General features: G+C 40.4%; 1 protein-coding gene across 1 annotated transcript in view; it reads right to left on the bottom strand.

Annotated features, from left to right (window-relative positions):
* Positions 1-14,621, bottom strand: part of ERBB2 (erb-b2 receptor tyrosine kinase 2) — a 2,110,185-nt gene that overhangs the window by 1,499,672 nt on the left and 595,892 nt on the right. Inside the window, exon 7 of the mRNA XM_044071955.1 lies at positions 7,849-7,964. Within this exon, the coding sequence (XP_043927890.1) occupies positions 7,849-7,964 (116 nt within the window). The remainder of the gene's footprint in view (positions 1-7,848; positions 7,965-14,621) is intronic.

Below are 14,621 nucleotides of genomic sequence, written 5' to 3'. Positions count from 1 at the left end.
TGGTATCCTTTTCCCATTTGGCCATGACCAGCTTGGCGTAGCTATTGGCACACAAAGTGCCCATAGCTACACCATCCATCTACCTATACATTCTTTCTTCAAATATAAAAAATATTGTTCTCCAATATAATCTCCACCAAGAAACACAAAAAATCTATTATTCTTGATTTATAAGTAGAATCTTCCACTAAGTATTGCCTCAGATACTCTAGACCCAAATCATTAGGGATCATTGTAACTAAGGACTGCATGTCCATAGTGACCAGAAAACATTGGTCAATGGGAAGTGTTCTGTTGACATGCTCAAACAAATCCCCCCAAAAATGTTGTGTATCTTTCAAAATGTATTTATTTTTAGCCAGAACTGGTTTCATATGGTGTTCCACGTACATGGACAAAGGTTCTGTGTTCCAACCCTGTCCATCTAAGATTGGCCCTGGGGAGGGGGTAACCAAATGTTTGTGTATCTTAGGTAACCCCTGAATCAAAGGTATAACAGGTTCAGGAACTCTAAGATAATTATACAGATCATAATTAATTAGACCACTTTGTAGACATTCAAACACAGCATTATCTATCCTTATATTACATTTTTGACCCATGTAGCATCAATACACTCATAAACAGTTACATCATTGAGCATATCTAACATAGTATACCTATAAAAACTGTAATCCATTATCACAATAGAATCCCCTTTGTCAGCAGGTCTGATGGAAATAGAGTTATCTTGACATAAAACTTCTACAGCTCGTCTCTCCCTTTCATTCAAATTAACAAAACATTTTGTGTGTGTGTTACTTCATACATCTTATAAATTTCCGTAATACAAACTTTTTCAAAAGTGTATTACTCCATTATTTACAGGTACATAACTGTTCATTCTTTTAAACTGTGACACACTTTTTTGATTATCATTATATGCATTAAACTGTAGCTTAAGCATGATATTCCTTACAAAAGTTTTTAATTCTATGACATTTTCAGTTAAAGTTAATCTAGATGCTGGTGTGAATGTCATACCTTTATTTAAAATGCTGACTTCATCCTCAGACAAAATACATTGGGAAATGTTCCATACTAGTGATTCCCCTGGGTGTTCCACATTTTCTTGATTGTTAGACTGTTCTCTTCGTCGTTTAAAGATTTCCTTTATTTTATATATATATACATATATATATATATAGACACACACACACACACACACACACACACACACACACACACACACACACACACACACACGTATAAGAATGTTGTTATTCTTCTTTCGGTTTCTCCCGGTTAGGGGTCGCCACAGCGGAACTCCGGGAATATGTGGGATTAAACAGGAAAATCAAAGAAAAATACTAGAAACCTTTACTCAGCTACGAGAGAAACAGGCTGACACGTCTGGTGACAAGAGCGGCAAATGAAATCTGAGGTAATATGGAGAGAGGTATTGTGGGTAGAGTCTTAGCTCGAGAATTTTTGGCTTGCATGAGCTATGTAAAGTCCAAGTCAGATTCGAGGATCGGAACCATATTCCCAACTGTCAAGGATAAATGAAGACTGACAACTTCAGATATAATGTTAGAGTCTGAGAAATAAGAACAAAAGAGCACTGATGTCTTCTTTGAATAGGTAACCAGTGAAACTGTAACTTACAGTGAAAATTCTACGGTCCTGCCAAAAGAGCAAAGCAACACATTTTCTTTTTGATTGCCTGCAGTAGACAGGAAATGTCTGAGGAGTGGAATGTCTGATGCTATAAGAAAAAGACAATACTCTAGTTTAGGGATAAGTACATTCTTAGCTACAGCCTACTGGTGATGGTACATTTGAAATGCTGTAGCATGGTTTTAACTGTGTTACTACCATGTTTGTAGCAAATTATGTATACTACTTTAAAATCAGGGTTAGGTCTAGTAGGAGTCCAGTACCAAGTATTTCTTTTGCTCAAACTATGTAGGGGATTGTTCTGCATGTCTTAGGCAGGGAAGGTAATCTTGTGACTTTCTGTGGCATTACAAATACAATGACCCCTGACTTGCTACAGTTTATGCTAAGCATGTTTGAGGTAGTCCAGTTTGATAATTTTCTACAGCTTTGCTGCAGTTCTTGCATAAGGTTGTCATAAGTTTATTCAGAATTTCACAAAAGTATATAAACATCAGAATAAAGAACAATCTTAATGGAGGGGAGATCACATGCCAAGTCATTTAGAGAGCTTGAAAGTAGTTTTGGACCCAACACTGAGCACTGAACAACATTACAGGTTAAGGTTCTTACATTTGAGATTAGAATTTGAACAGATCTTAAAATTCTATTAGCGAAGGGATTTTGTAGCTACAAAACAATTTAGCCTGTTTCTTCAGAAGTAGAGGGTGACTTACTGTCTCAAAGACTCTAGTCACATTAAAGAAGGAACGAGCAGGCAGAATACTGTCAATTATACTGCTGTAAATAAAAATTAGTTAAAAAAAAAAAAAAAAAAAATATATATATATATATCTACAGCTGCAACTTTATGGAGATGCTATTATGGAAGCCATACTGCTAATGGCAAAAGAGGCCATGATGCTTGAGTATTTGCCAGATTTTGGTAAAGAGGCAGATCTTTGGTGACAGGCCTATATCCAATGAGTTTGGAAATGTAACTTTGGGCAGGGGTAAAACAACTACATGTTCGAATGGAGACAGTATGATGTCAGAAGTAAGGAAAGAAGCTTGATTAACTGTGTTTTATATATATATATATATATATATATATATATATATATATATATATATATATATATACATACACACACATAAATACACACACATACATATGTGTGTGTGTGTGTGTATGTATGTGTGTATAGAGATATATATATATATATATATATATATATATATATATATATATATATATATATATACACAGATATACGAAAACAAAACACGTGCAACACATAGCTCACAAAGCCAGTGTGCCGAACAGTCACAGCCCTTAAGGCTAAACAACACACCTGATACACTTGTAATAGGTGACTCTTATCGTTAGGCACACAGACGTCCCGCTCACCAGGCTGAACAAGAAGGTCACGGTGAACTGCCTGTCGGGCGCTAGGATCCGCCACATAACACAAGCACTCAGGTCACTCCAAGGCAAGTACAAATATGACTCAGTCATTGTTCATGCTGGTGTGAATGACCTGAGACATACCTCCCTGGACTACATGAAAAGAGACATAGAGGAGCTCTCTGAGCATGTAGCCCAGGCCGGTATGACTCTGACCTTGAGGAGCATCTTACGCTCACCAAGAATGATGCCACAATATGAAGACAAGATGATCAATTTCAACAACTAGCTTAAGTATTGGTGTCATTCAAAGGGGATCCAATGCCTGTCAGCCTGGAATGACATGCTCGACAAGCCACGATGCTTCGCTAGGGACGGCTTGCACCTGTCACCCCTGGGCTTTCGGATATTGGCAAAGGCTCTTGCTACCCCCATAGTGCCTTTTTTAGGCAAGGCTCAAAAGACAAACCCACCTCCATAGGTATCACAAGGGATAAGAAACTAAGAGTAATGCTACTCAACGCCAGAAGTCTAAACCTCAAGATGCATGCACTCAAAACTCTCCGTAGCATGGAGAACATCGATATCTGTGCAGTAACAGAAACCTGATTCAAGGCTCCCGAGAGCCCCCCAGCACTACCAGGTTATACCTCATACCATGCTTTTCAGCCCCAAAACTTGGACCGAACCACAAAAGGAGGGGGAGTATCAATATTCGTCAAAGATACCCACACCTCCAGGTTGGTGGCACAGCACGAAGCATCAGAGACTATCCATGTGCAACTAACAGTGGGTAAAACTGCCTTCCAGTTTATAGCCTGCTACAGACCACCCTCCCAAACCCAGGAACCCCACTCGGCCTTCCTGAGAACACTGGAAAATATGAAGGTCTCTCCAAACACCATTATATTGGGCGACTTCAACTACCCAAACATAGACTGGGAGCATTACTCTAGCTCGAACACCCTAGCCCAAAGGTTCCTAGAATTTATAAACTCAAATGCTATGGAACAACTTGTTACCACTCCCACAAGAAGGGAAAACATACTGGACCTGACCATCACCCAACATGGGGACTCTATGCTCCAGACCAGAAGTGTATCCCTCACTGGTAAGATCAGACCATAAACTAATCTCACTGGATATTCACATCCCGACTCCACCCCCTGCCCTGAAAACCACAGTGAAAAACTTCTCTAAAGCAAATTTCACACTCCTCAAAACCGAGGTGGAATCCTTCAAAGCCCCCGGGCCTGTGGAAAATACGGCCCAGACCCCAGAATCCTTTATAAACGCATTATATGAACACCTTCAGGAATGCATGGATCATGCAATCCCAAACAAAACCAAGACCCAATCCTCCAAAGGCAGACGTCCTGTCTGGTGGACCCCAGCCATAAACAAACTATACAACAGAAGGAGGAAGCTACTACATGATAGAGCAAAATCCCAAAAAGGGAAGGCATCTCTGATCAGTATTAGCAAAAAACTACGGGCACTCATAAAATTGTCTAAGGCCAGCTTCGAGAGAAACATTGCACAGGACACTAAGGATAATCACAAGGCTTTCTTTAGTTATGTTAGGAACCTGGGTGGGAATTCCCAGATATGCTCAGAATTAGTCCAAAATGACAAAAAATACACCGAACCCACAGACATTGCCAACATCCTAGCTGACAGGTTCAGCGCAAACTTCTCCCCACCCTCACCACCAAAAGGGCAAATATCTATCCCAGCAGAGTGCTGCCCCCCTGACATCTCAGATGCTCAGGTAAGAGCTGCCCTCTCCAAAGCAAAAAACACAGCATCAATGGGACCAGACAGTGTCCCGGCTGCGATCCTACATGAACTCCAAGAAGAGCTAAACCCAAACATAAAACTACTGTTCAATCTCAGCCTTACTACAGGATATGTACCCAAAGAGTGGCGTACAGCAACAGTGGTCCCTCTCCACAAAGGTGGTGCCACAACGGATCCTGGAAACTATCGCCCCATAAGCCTGACTAGCTTGGTCTGCAAAGCAATGGAAAGGATCATCATGGACCTCATAAATAAAGATATTGGGGACCTACAGACACTGGATCCTACCCAGTTCGGCTTTGTTAAGGGCAGATCCTGCCTCTTAAACCTGGTTGATTTCTTTGAAACAGTCACCAAGGCCATTGACGAGGGGAAGGTGGTCCACACAGCCTACCTGGACCTCGCAAAAGCCTTTGATACAATACCCCACTCGGGCATTACAGATAAGCTCACCAGATTAAATATAAACCCCTATGTCACTAGATGGATTGCAAACTGGCTCAAGGACAGAACCCACATGGTTAGAATTGCTGGAGCCATGTCAGACTCCAAACCAGTTACAAGTGGCATCCCACAAGGCTCAGTCCTGGGACCTCTCTTGTTCGGTATATATTTCTCAGAGGTACAGGCCAACACAGAAGGACTGTGGCTGACCAAGTTCGCAGATGACTGCAAACTGGGCACCATAATTGACTCTCCAGCCGACACAAGCATCCTCCAAAAGGGCCACATAGAAACAGACAACTGGTGCCAGAGCCATGGCCTCAAGCTAAATGCCAAAAAGTGTATAGTCATCCCCTTTGGCAAAAACAAAGTGCCCACAAATTACCACATAGGTGGTAATCAATTAAGTACAGAAGAAGTAATTAGGGACCTGGGGACCCAAGTTGATAGCAATCTCTCATTTGACAACCACGTGGCCAAAGTGGTTAGAAAAACATTTTATATAGCCCACCTAATCATGAAGCGATTCACATCTAGATCAGGGGAGGTCATCCCTTATCAGGCCCATAATTGAGTACAATGCCCCTTTTGGGATGTACCTTACCAGACACCTGCAGCTACTGGAAAGACCCCAAAAGTACCTCACCAAGAGGATCAAAGGGCTCAAACAGATGCCGTATGCTGCCCGGTTAAAGAAACTCCAGCTCTACTCAGTGGCATACCGCCTGCTCAGAGGCGATCTGAGCCTGATATATAAAGCCATGTCCAACCCGGAATTAATGGACGTGCTGCACCTCAGAAAATCCAAATCCCATCGAGCTACGCGCTCGAGAGACTTGAACCTCAGCAATGAAATAAATAGGACATGTTGGAGGGACAGATTCATAACCCAGAGGCTTCCTTCACTCTGGAATAAAATCCCAGTCAGGTTAGGCAGAGTCCCTCACTGACTCTCTTCAAGAGGAATCTTGATGAGTGGATGGGAGATCGTAGGTTTACCTCGGGTATCACTTCTGTGTCACTGTTAGACAGAGGCACAGTATACTAACCTCGAAAAAGGGCATAGCAAAATTAATTTAAAATGGGTGGCGAAAGCCGAACACACTCTGGCTAGGCTTATAAATGCCCTAGGGCAGATAGCCTAGTATGAACCTATGAACCTATATATATATATATATATATATATATATATATATATATATATATATATATACACATCTACACATACACACAAACACACATGTATGCATATATAAATATATATATATATATATATATATATATATATATATATACACACACATACACACACATATAAGCACAATTGCACATTTTTTTATTTAAAATAAAACAAGGAAGACCAGAGGCCTCCAAACAGACAAAGACAATGTAAGTTACTGCTACCTCCCTAGTAAAGTGGCAAATGGAGAGTGGACAATAAATAATTAAGAGTATCTTAGTACTTGGAGAGACAGGATTTTCTGGTAGAATATTTTCTTGTTTCCTAAAACATTTAAACAACTGAAATGAAACAAATCCTTATTAGGGAATACAAATGCAACTTCCAAACTGTGCCTTTTTATTGAACCATTATGCCGTATAAGAGTGAACGACAGGAGCAACATACAAACAACTACAAGATTAAGGAAAGTCGCAGCTACCTGGACCAAAAACAGGGACATAAGTTCTATATGGTATCTTTCTTTATATTTCAATAGTACATATTGGTTTACCAAAACTGTAAGGAACATAAACAGTATGGATTCCCATTTTTTTCATGAAGCATTTTCTAATATTGTCCAAACCTTGTGAAATTGAAGACTGTCTGCAGATGCAAACACTCCTAAGACCTAAAAGCCTCAAAACTACAGAAAGACTGAAAAAGTTGCGGATGCATATACCATTCATAGACACGATATATTGCTTGAAAAAAAAAAAGCTGTCTACTGGAACACTTTTTTTGCCAAGCACATATACTTCTAATAATATAATAAATAATAATGTTCTGAACAATCAATGTGGAAATGTCATTGTTTACTTCTACAATACACATATACTGCATGGTTGTACAAATTACATAACAGCCAGCTAACATAACTAGCAGCAATTATTTCAAGTTGATGTGCATCTTTTATTGGAAAAAAAAGCTGTTTTGAACCGTACGGGACCAGAGATGAGCCTTTGTGATCAAATCACACCAACTGTGGGTAAATACAGTAATATCCACAATCAGTCATGTATTATTGCTTAAACATACAGTGTTTTGTTGTCAGACATTATTTAGGACACTAAATTTTAGCAGAGAAACTGCCTAGAACATTAAAAAAAAAAATCACACAGCCAAGTAGTGGGGATGTCATCACTAGCAAGGCTCAAAGCAGGTATTAAGCTGAATGAACTAACGGTTAAACAACAAAACAGAAAGGAGAAAGAGCTACAGAAACATAATTCTACAAATTTAACAGTGCAGTATATATCAGCCAAAGGATGTGTGAACCCTCCCCCAGTTTTAGCGTTGAAAACAATGGTACATATTCAGTCTTCCAGATGCTTCTTACCAAACAGTCCACCTGCCGGGGACCAGTGCAACCAGCAGCACATTCCTGGTGGCAACAGTCACTGGCTTCACTCCCTTTGCAGCGTTTACAGCCACTGTCACATATTATATGGGTAACTAGGGGAAATAAAGAGAATGCTTATTTCTTATGGTAAAATTACAATGCACAAAAACCAAAGTACATGCACCACAAAATATACTATGTCATTACCAGTTGGATTTACCAACGTTAGAAAGTTCAAATTAACACATCAGCTGAACATAGATGAAATTAAAGAAACCAATTACAACATGGAAAGACACTGGCACACTGTCATCTTTTATTAGCTTACAATAAAACAGAGGTATGAAGAAGTGGATATTTAAACATGTTAACTGCACATGCGGAGCAGCTGACTATACATCAAGGTAAAACATGTATTTTCCATTTTAGTGAATAAATGCAAATAAATGATTTAAACCCCAACTTCTTCTCTAATGCTGGGGAGAACAGGAAATTTCTACCTCCTTGTCACTGCTTTTTCAGCACCTGTCATAAGGATGGAGATTCAAAGTATGCAGTCAAAGGAGTAGAAGTAGGACATGATTAATACAGAGATAAATATTGTAAAAGGGAGGGGGAGCCATAGGAAGAACATACCTGTATGAATTGGTTCATGGAAGATTGTATATGGGGCAAGAATGTTTGTTTGGTAATATCACTCTAGTTGTTGACTACTGCCAACAGTCATCAGTTACATTTGTAACTGTTCATTGTTGTTTTATTAATACATTTGCATAATCTTGCAAAACGAAGAAAAAAAATCACTGTTGAGAATTATCTTTTACTTGCAAGTAACAATATTCAATAACTCTGAAGCTGCGGCTGTACTTTAAAGGGAAAAGGACATTTCCCCTCTGCAATCTACCATTATATTTGTTTATTCCACAGCTTACATTCTAAAACAAAATGAATGTAAGACCTTCACCCAATACATCTGCCAAATCCTTATCCTGCACATTTAACTAAGCAGAATGAAAACTAACAGCAAACTCCACAAACAGTAAAACCAGTGGTCTTCTAATGATGGAATGACTGAATTATGACGAATCACTTCAGTGTTCACAAAATGCATGTTAAGAGTCACTACCTCAATGAATCTAGAGTCACACACAGATTGCTTGCACAATAGACTAACTACTGTGAGTTCAACCTACAGGTGATCAGTTAAGTTTCACAAGAACGCTAAACTTTACAAGAACCTGGCGAATGAAGAAGACAGACCCTTACTTAGGAAAAACACTTCCACTGATCCTTATCTCATGCTTCCCTCTGCAGTTATAGCCATATTAGCAGCTGAGATGTATAACAGTACTCCTTTCTGGAAATTATACACTACCCCTTTTCTTTTTCCTATTCGTCCTCTGGAATGCAGTTTGCTTTTCTCTGAGTCTACACATTCATCAGTACTTATGCATTATCGCAACCACATTGCCAGCCAGGTATAATTTGCAATGTTTTCGCGAAATGATTAATGTTAACCTCAGATGGGATGTGCAAACTCCTAACTACTATTCTGCGGCATTGCTTGTGAGCCCGGAAGAGGGATAACAGAAAAATGCCTCTCACTTGGTAGCATCCTTTACGGATGATTTTCAGCTGTCACCAGTTTATGTATTAAAAAAAAAACTTCATAGTTCATTCCCTGCTGCAGTTAGTGATTGTAAACAAACTGCATTCCCAATGGTGGCTTCTACTTCTTAAGAGTGGAAGCAGAAAGCCACTAACAAAGTCCTTACCATTGCCAAACAATGTCAGAGACGCTGCATCAAATTCTTCCCCAGGGGTCTACAACTTGGCTACGCCATGTAGCTAGAAACTGCAGTGAGGCAGCCATGGGCGCCATGCGAGTTTCAAACTGCTGCACTAACAGCTACGGTTTGCCAACAGATGCAATCATACGACGTAGTAAGCAAAAAGCAGGACCTATAAGCTTAATGCGTACAGGCACTGTTTACACACTAAACTCCTACAGGTGAAATATATGGGATGGAATTAAGGAAAAGTATATACATCACTAAAAGTTATTTTTTAATTAAGTAACATTAAGCTTTAAAATACAAACATTATTATAACAACAATATCCTTAAACACACACACTTAATACTCACAACAGACAAAAAAAAAAAAAATGCAACCAATAAGGAACGCATTCTTCCCAACACCTGCTCTGAATGTTGTTGCAATAATACGCAAGTACCCACTTATCATTAACAAGGGAAGAAAAAGCTTACCTGAAACCACCACTTATGTACAGTTATACATTTTTCCTTTCCCAAGTTGCCAGTGACAGTCTAGGCCATCCAAAAATCTTTATTACTTTTGTCAACTTTGTCGAAATCAAATATCAAGAAACTTTCTGAAGTTGTCAAATTAAAAGTACATTGTGCCATCTCTCCATCCCTCCCTCCTAGCCCTACTGCTCCTCTTCTTAAAAAAGTTAGTTTTAAAAGGAAAACTCATTGAGCAGTAACACCTACGTCCTAGTAGTATTTAAACTACACATTATGAGATCTTTGGGAACAGCCTCAATCTTATTACTAAATCTGTTAAGGAAAGTTCAAGGTCACAGTTTTGGAACATTAAGTACTTTTACCTCTTCTCCAGCTGCAGTACCCCAATTCCTCTAGTCTGTCAAATCCATCACACTAAAGACTATACAAAATCAGTTAAACAAAAAGGGCAACCTGTTATCAGGACAGGTGCAAAGTGAGATACAGATTTCGAGTGCTGCCATCCCTTCTCAATTTAATGTTAATTTTTTAAAAGTTGATAAATGACTGAACTGAAGACACATTTCAAAAATGGAATTTACAGTTGCACTTCAAAATTTATGGACAAAGAAAATCAGCAAAGCTACCCAAAGAAAAACTATTTTAACAAATGGCACTTCACAAGACATACGCTGTCAGCTTCATTTCAAGATACCTCTGATTCTACTGTGTTCTCACAGGACATGGCTAGAACAGAAGTAGTTAAAGCTTAACTTTTAACAACTAAACTTTGTAAGGTCATAATCACATTATTTTCTTAGACTATACATTGCCAAATCTGACTCTTGACTGAATGATACTGAACCAGTTCTGACCGACCACTCTAATAAGTCTAGTAGAAATTAATAAACAAAGACTGAAGTATCTGGAGATAAAAGTAGCACACTTAGTAGATAAGGAGAGATGTAGGAATATCTTTTTTGGGTATTTCTGAGAAGGAAGAGATTCCATCCTGTACCGCTTACATGAGGGAGATGTTCGCTGAATGGAGTGGCAACTCTACAGAGGAAATTAGTTTTTTTCCATCAGCATTGCAGGAATCAGACCTTGAATGCCCCACCCAATGTTTGTTCATCTTGACTCCTTCATACTGGATGATAAAGTTATTTCATTAATCTGGTCTCCTAGTAAAGTACTGAAGACAGAGGACCACGGAATATTCACAAACCATAAATAGGCCCCCTAAAGCAGGATGAGCCTGATGGCTTTTCTGCTTTCAGTAATGGTCTTTAGGTAGAAAAAGAAGTTATGTCTTACCATAACGTTCCATCTGTGTTGTTGATCTTCGTTCGTTCATTACTGATGGGTTATTGGTTAGGTCCTCTGAACCGAGCAAGCCAATATCAAGCTCGCGTCAGCCAAAAACTCTCGAGCCAAGGTCCTACCCAGAATGCTCTGCTCCCTGTTACCTCAGATCGAGTTTGCAAGTTGATAGATAAAAGTAGACGCTACCTCTGGTCATAACAGACCTACAGAAAGGAGTACATAAGATCAACCAAGAACCTCCGGATGGGGGACGGTGGGTGGGAAGTAATGAATGAATGAAGATCAACAACACAGATGGAACATTATGGTAAGACATAACTTCTTTATCTGATGTTGTTAATCTTCTTTCATCCTTACTAATGGGACAGAGTCCCCAGCAACCTGTATTCCTGGGTGGCCCTCATGAAAGGACATTCCAGAGCACCATGGAACCAAAGGAAGCTCTACCTCTGGAGGCCAAGTCCAATTTGTAATGAAGAATAAAGATATGAGGTTTGGCCCAAGTTGCAGCTGAGCAAATATCATTGAGGGAAGCCTTAGCATGGAAAGTTGCTGAAGTCTTCAATAGATCTTGTAGAATGTGCTTTTACTCTATGAGGGAAGGTGAGATTGCTTTTGTTGTAGATAAAGGTGATACAATTTCTCAAACATGAAGCCAATGTAACTTTTGATACAGGATGACCCTGTCTAGGTCCAGAAAGAGTTGGTCTGATTTACGGGTAGATTTTGTTCTGTCCAGATAAAATTGTAATTGCCTATGAACATCCAAGGAGTGCAGGCAGTACTCTCCTTTGTTAGACTGGTTAGGAAAGAACACTGGGAGATCAATAGACTGATTGATATAGTGCTCTGACACCACTTTTGGTAAAAAGGTAGAGTTGGTGCTCTGTGATGCCCTGTCCTTATGGAAGATAAAACAGGGAGGTTTGATGCATAAACCCTGAAGTTTTGACAATTGTCTGGCCAACGTGATTGCAATCAGAAACAAAGTTTTCCAACAGAGATATCTTACATCTCAAGAGGAAGCAGGTTCAAAGGGTGAAGCTGTTAAAGCTTGCAGAACCAAAGCCAAATCCCAAGGTTGTACGGTTCTCTAAAGGGAGGTTTTAGGTGGATAAGCCCTTTAAAAAAAGTCTTACAGAGTCTGTTTGATATAAGTGAAGAATCTTGAAAACCAATATGAAAATGTGAGATGGCAGCCAAATGTAGTCGGACAGTAGAGGCAGAAACCCCAGAGTGGAACAGATGTGATAAGTAATCCAATACCACCAAGACTGGGGCTGACAAGGGGTCTATTTGCTTATCTGCTGCCCATAGAGAGAACCTCTTCCATTTGTTAAGATAAATTAGTTTGGTGGATGACTTATGAGATGCAATAAGAATATTGTGCACAGGGGACAAAAGGTTTTCATGCCTGGCAATCATAGGAAGTGAAGAAAACAAGCTGTCAGTTTCAGGGTTGTTAAATGGGGGTGAATCAGACTCTGCGGATGGGAGATCAACACTGGGGATGGATTGAGGATCCACGGTTGATCTAGCAGGTGAGGCCAGAGGAAGGGAAACCAGACTTGTCGAGGCCAATATGGTGCAATGAGGATCAATTTGCTCTTCAACTGTCATGCTTTTTTTAGAAATCGTGAGATGATTGGAAGAGGAGGATAGGCATAAAGAAGACCCGAGGGCCAAGCGTGGACTAGAACGTCCTTTGGTGACCATCCCCGAGGGGTGATCAGGACAAAGTAGTCGCTGCACTTGTAGTTGGTTGGGGAGGCAAATATGTCGCAGCAAGGCTGGCTCCAGCGGTGGAAGATTTTTGCCGCTATCAGAGGATTGAGGGACCACTCATGAGGCTGTAGAATGTACCTACTTAATTTGTCCGCTATCACATTGGAGCTCCCGGGAATGTGTATTGCAATCAGAAAGCGGTGTGAGCTATTGGCCATTGCCAAATTTTCAAGGCCTCTCGGCATAATGGGTAAGATCTGGTGCCCCCCTTGTTTGTTGATGTACCAGACCACTGATATGTTGTCTGATTGGATAGCAATAGTCCCTGACAGAAGGATGGAGTGAAATGCTTGCAACGCTAGAAGCACCACCCTCAGTTCTAAGACACTGATATGCAAAAGGGCCTCTGTCTCTGACCAGGTGCCTTGGACCGAGTTTCCCTGACACAGCCCCCCCCCCCCACCCCATAAGGGAGGCGTCCGTGGTCACCTTGGCTATCGGTTGATGGGGGAGTGAAAGGGCGACACCATTATTGGGAATTTCGAGACGTCCACCAGAATAAATCTTGCTTGCATCTCTGAGTCACACTTATATGAAAGGACAAAGGGTGTTGTAGAGGGTACCACTGAATGAGAAGTAGCCATTGAAGAAGTCTCATGTGAAATCTGGCTAGGGGAACAATGGTAATCGAAGCTGCCATTGACCCCAACAGCTGAAGTACAGATTGAGCTGGGGATATGTGGTGACAGAGCAGTGGTTGAACTTGTTGTCTTATTCTCTGAAGTTTGCATTCTGAAAGGGATACTGTGCAATTTCTCGTGTCCAACAGTACCCCTAAGAATTCCAAAGACTGAGTTGGGGTTGTGTTGGATTTCTCCCAGTTTATAGTGATTTCCAGGCTTCAAGCTGATAAGAGAGTATACTGCAGGGCTTTTTCCAGTAGACACATGGTGGAGGAGCTAAGGAGCCAGTCATCTAGATATGGAAATGCCTGGAATCATTGAAGTCGCAAGTGAGCGATAACCACTGCCATGCATTTTGTCAACAAACTGGGGGCTGTAGAGAGACCGAAGGGCAGGGCTCGAAACTGGTAGTAACTGGGTCCTATACAGAAGCGGCGATATCTTGAGTGTTTTTCCATTTTTATGTGATAATATGCATCTTGAAGATCTACAGAGCACATCCAATCATCTTCTTCCTCTTAAGGTCAGACTGAACCATGACCATCCAGAATTTCTCTGTTTTGTTTAGTGTACCGAGATCCAGAATTGGTCTCCAGTCCCCTGTCTTTTTTAGCACTACAAAGAACCTTAAGTAAAATCTCAATCTGAACTGGTCTGGGGGACGATATGGATGACTCTTTTTTTGTAGCAGCATTTTGATTTTGTGTGCTGCTGTTTCCCTTTGACTGGGTGGGACGTCAGTTAACACTCTTGATGAGACTGGGCAAAGATGGAAGAGGATGTGATA

The sequence above is a fragment of the Protopterus annectens genome, chromosome 5.part0, assembly GCF_019279795.1.
Source record: "Protopterus annectens isolate FY-2018-M chromosome 5.part0, PAN1.0, whole genome shotgun sequence".
NCBI classification, from domain to species: domain Eukaryota; kingdom Metazoa; phylum Chordata; order Ceratodontiformes; family Protopteridae; genus Protopterus; species Protopterus annectens.
This window is presented reverse-complemented; position numbering and strand designations above follow the sequence as displayed.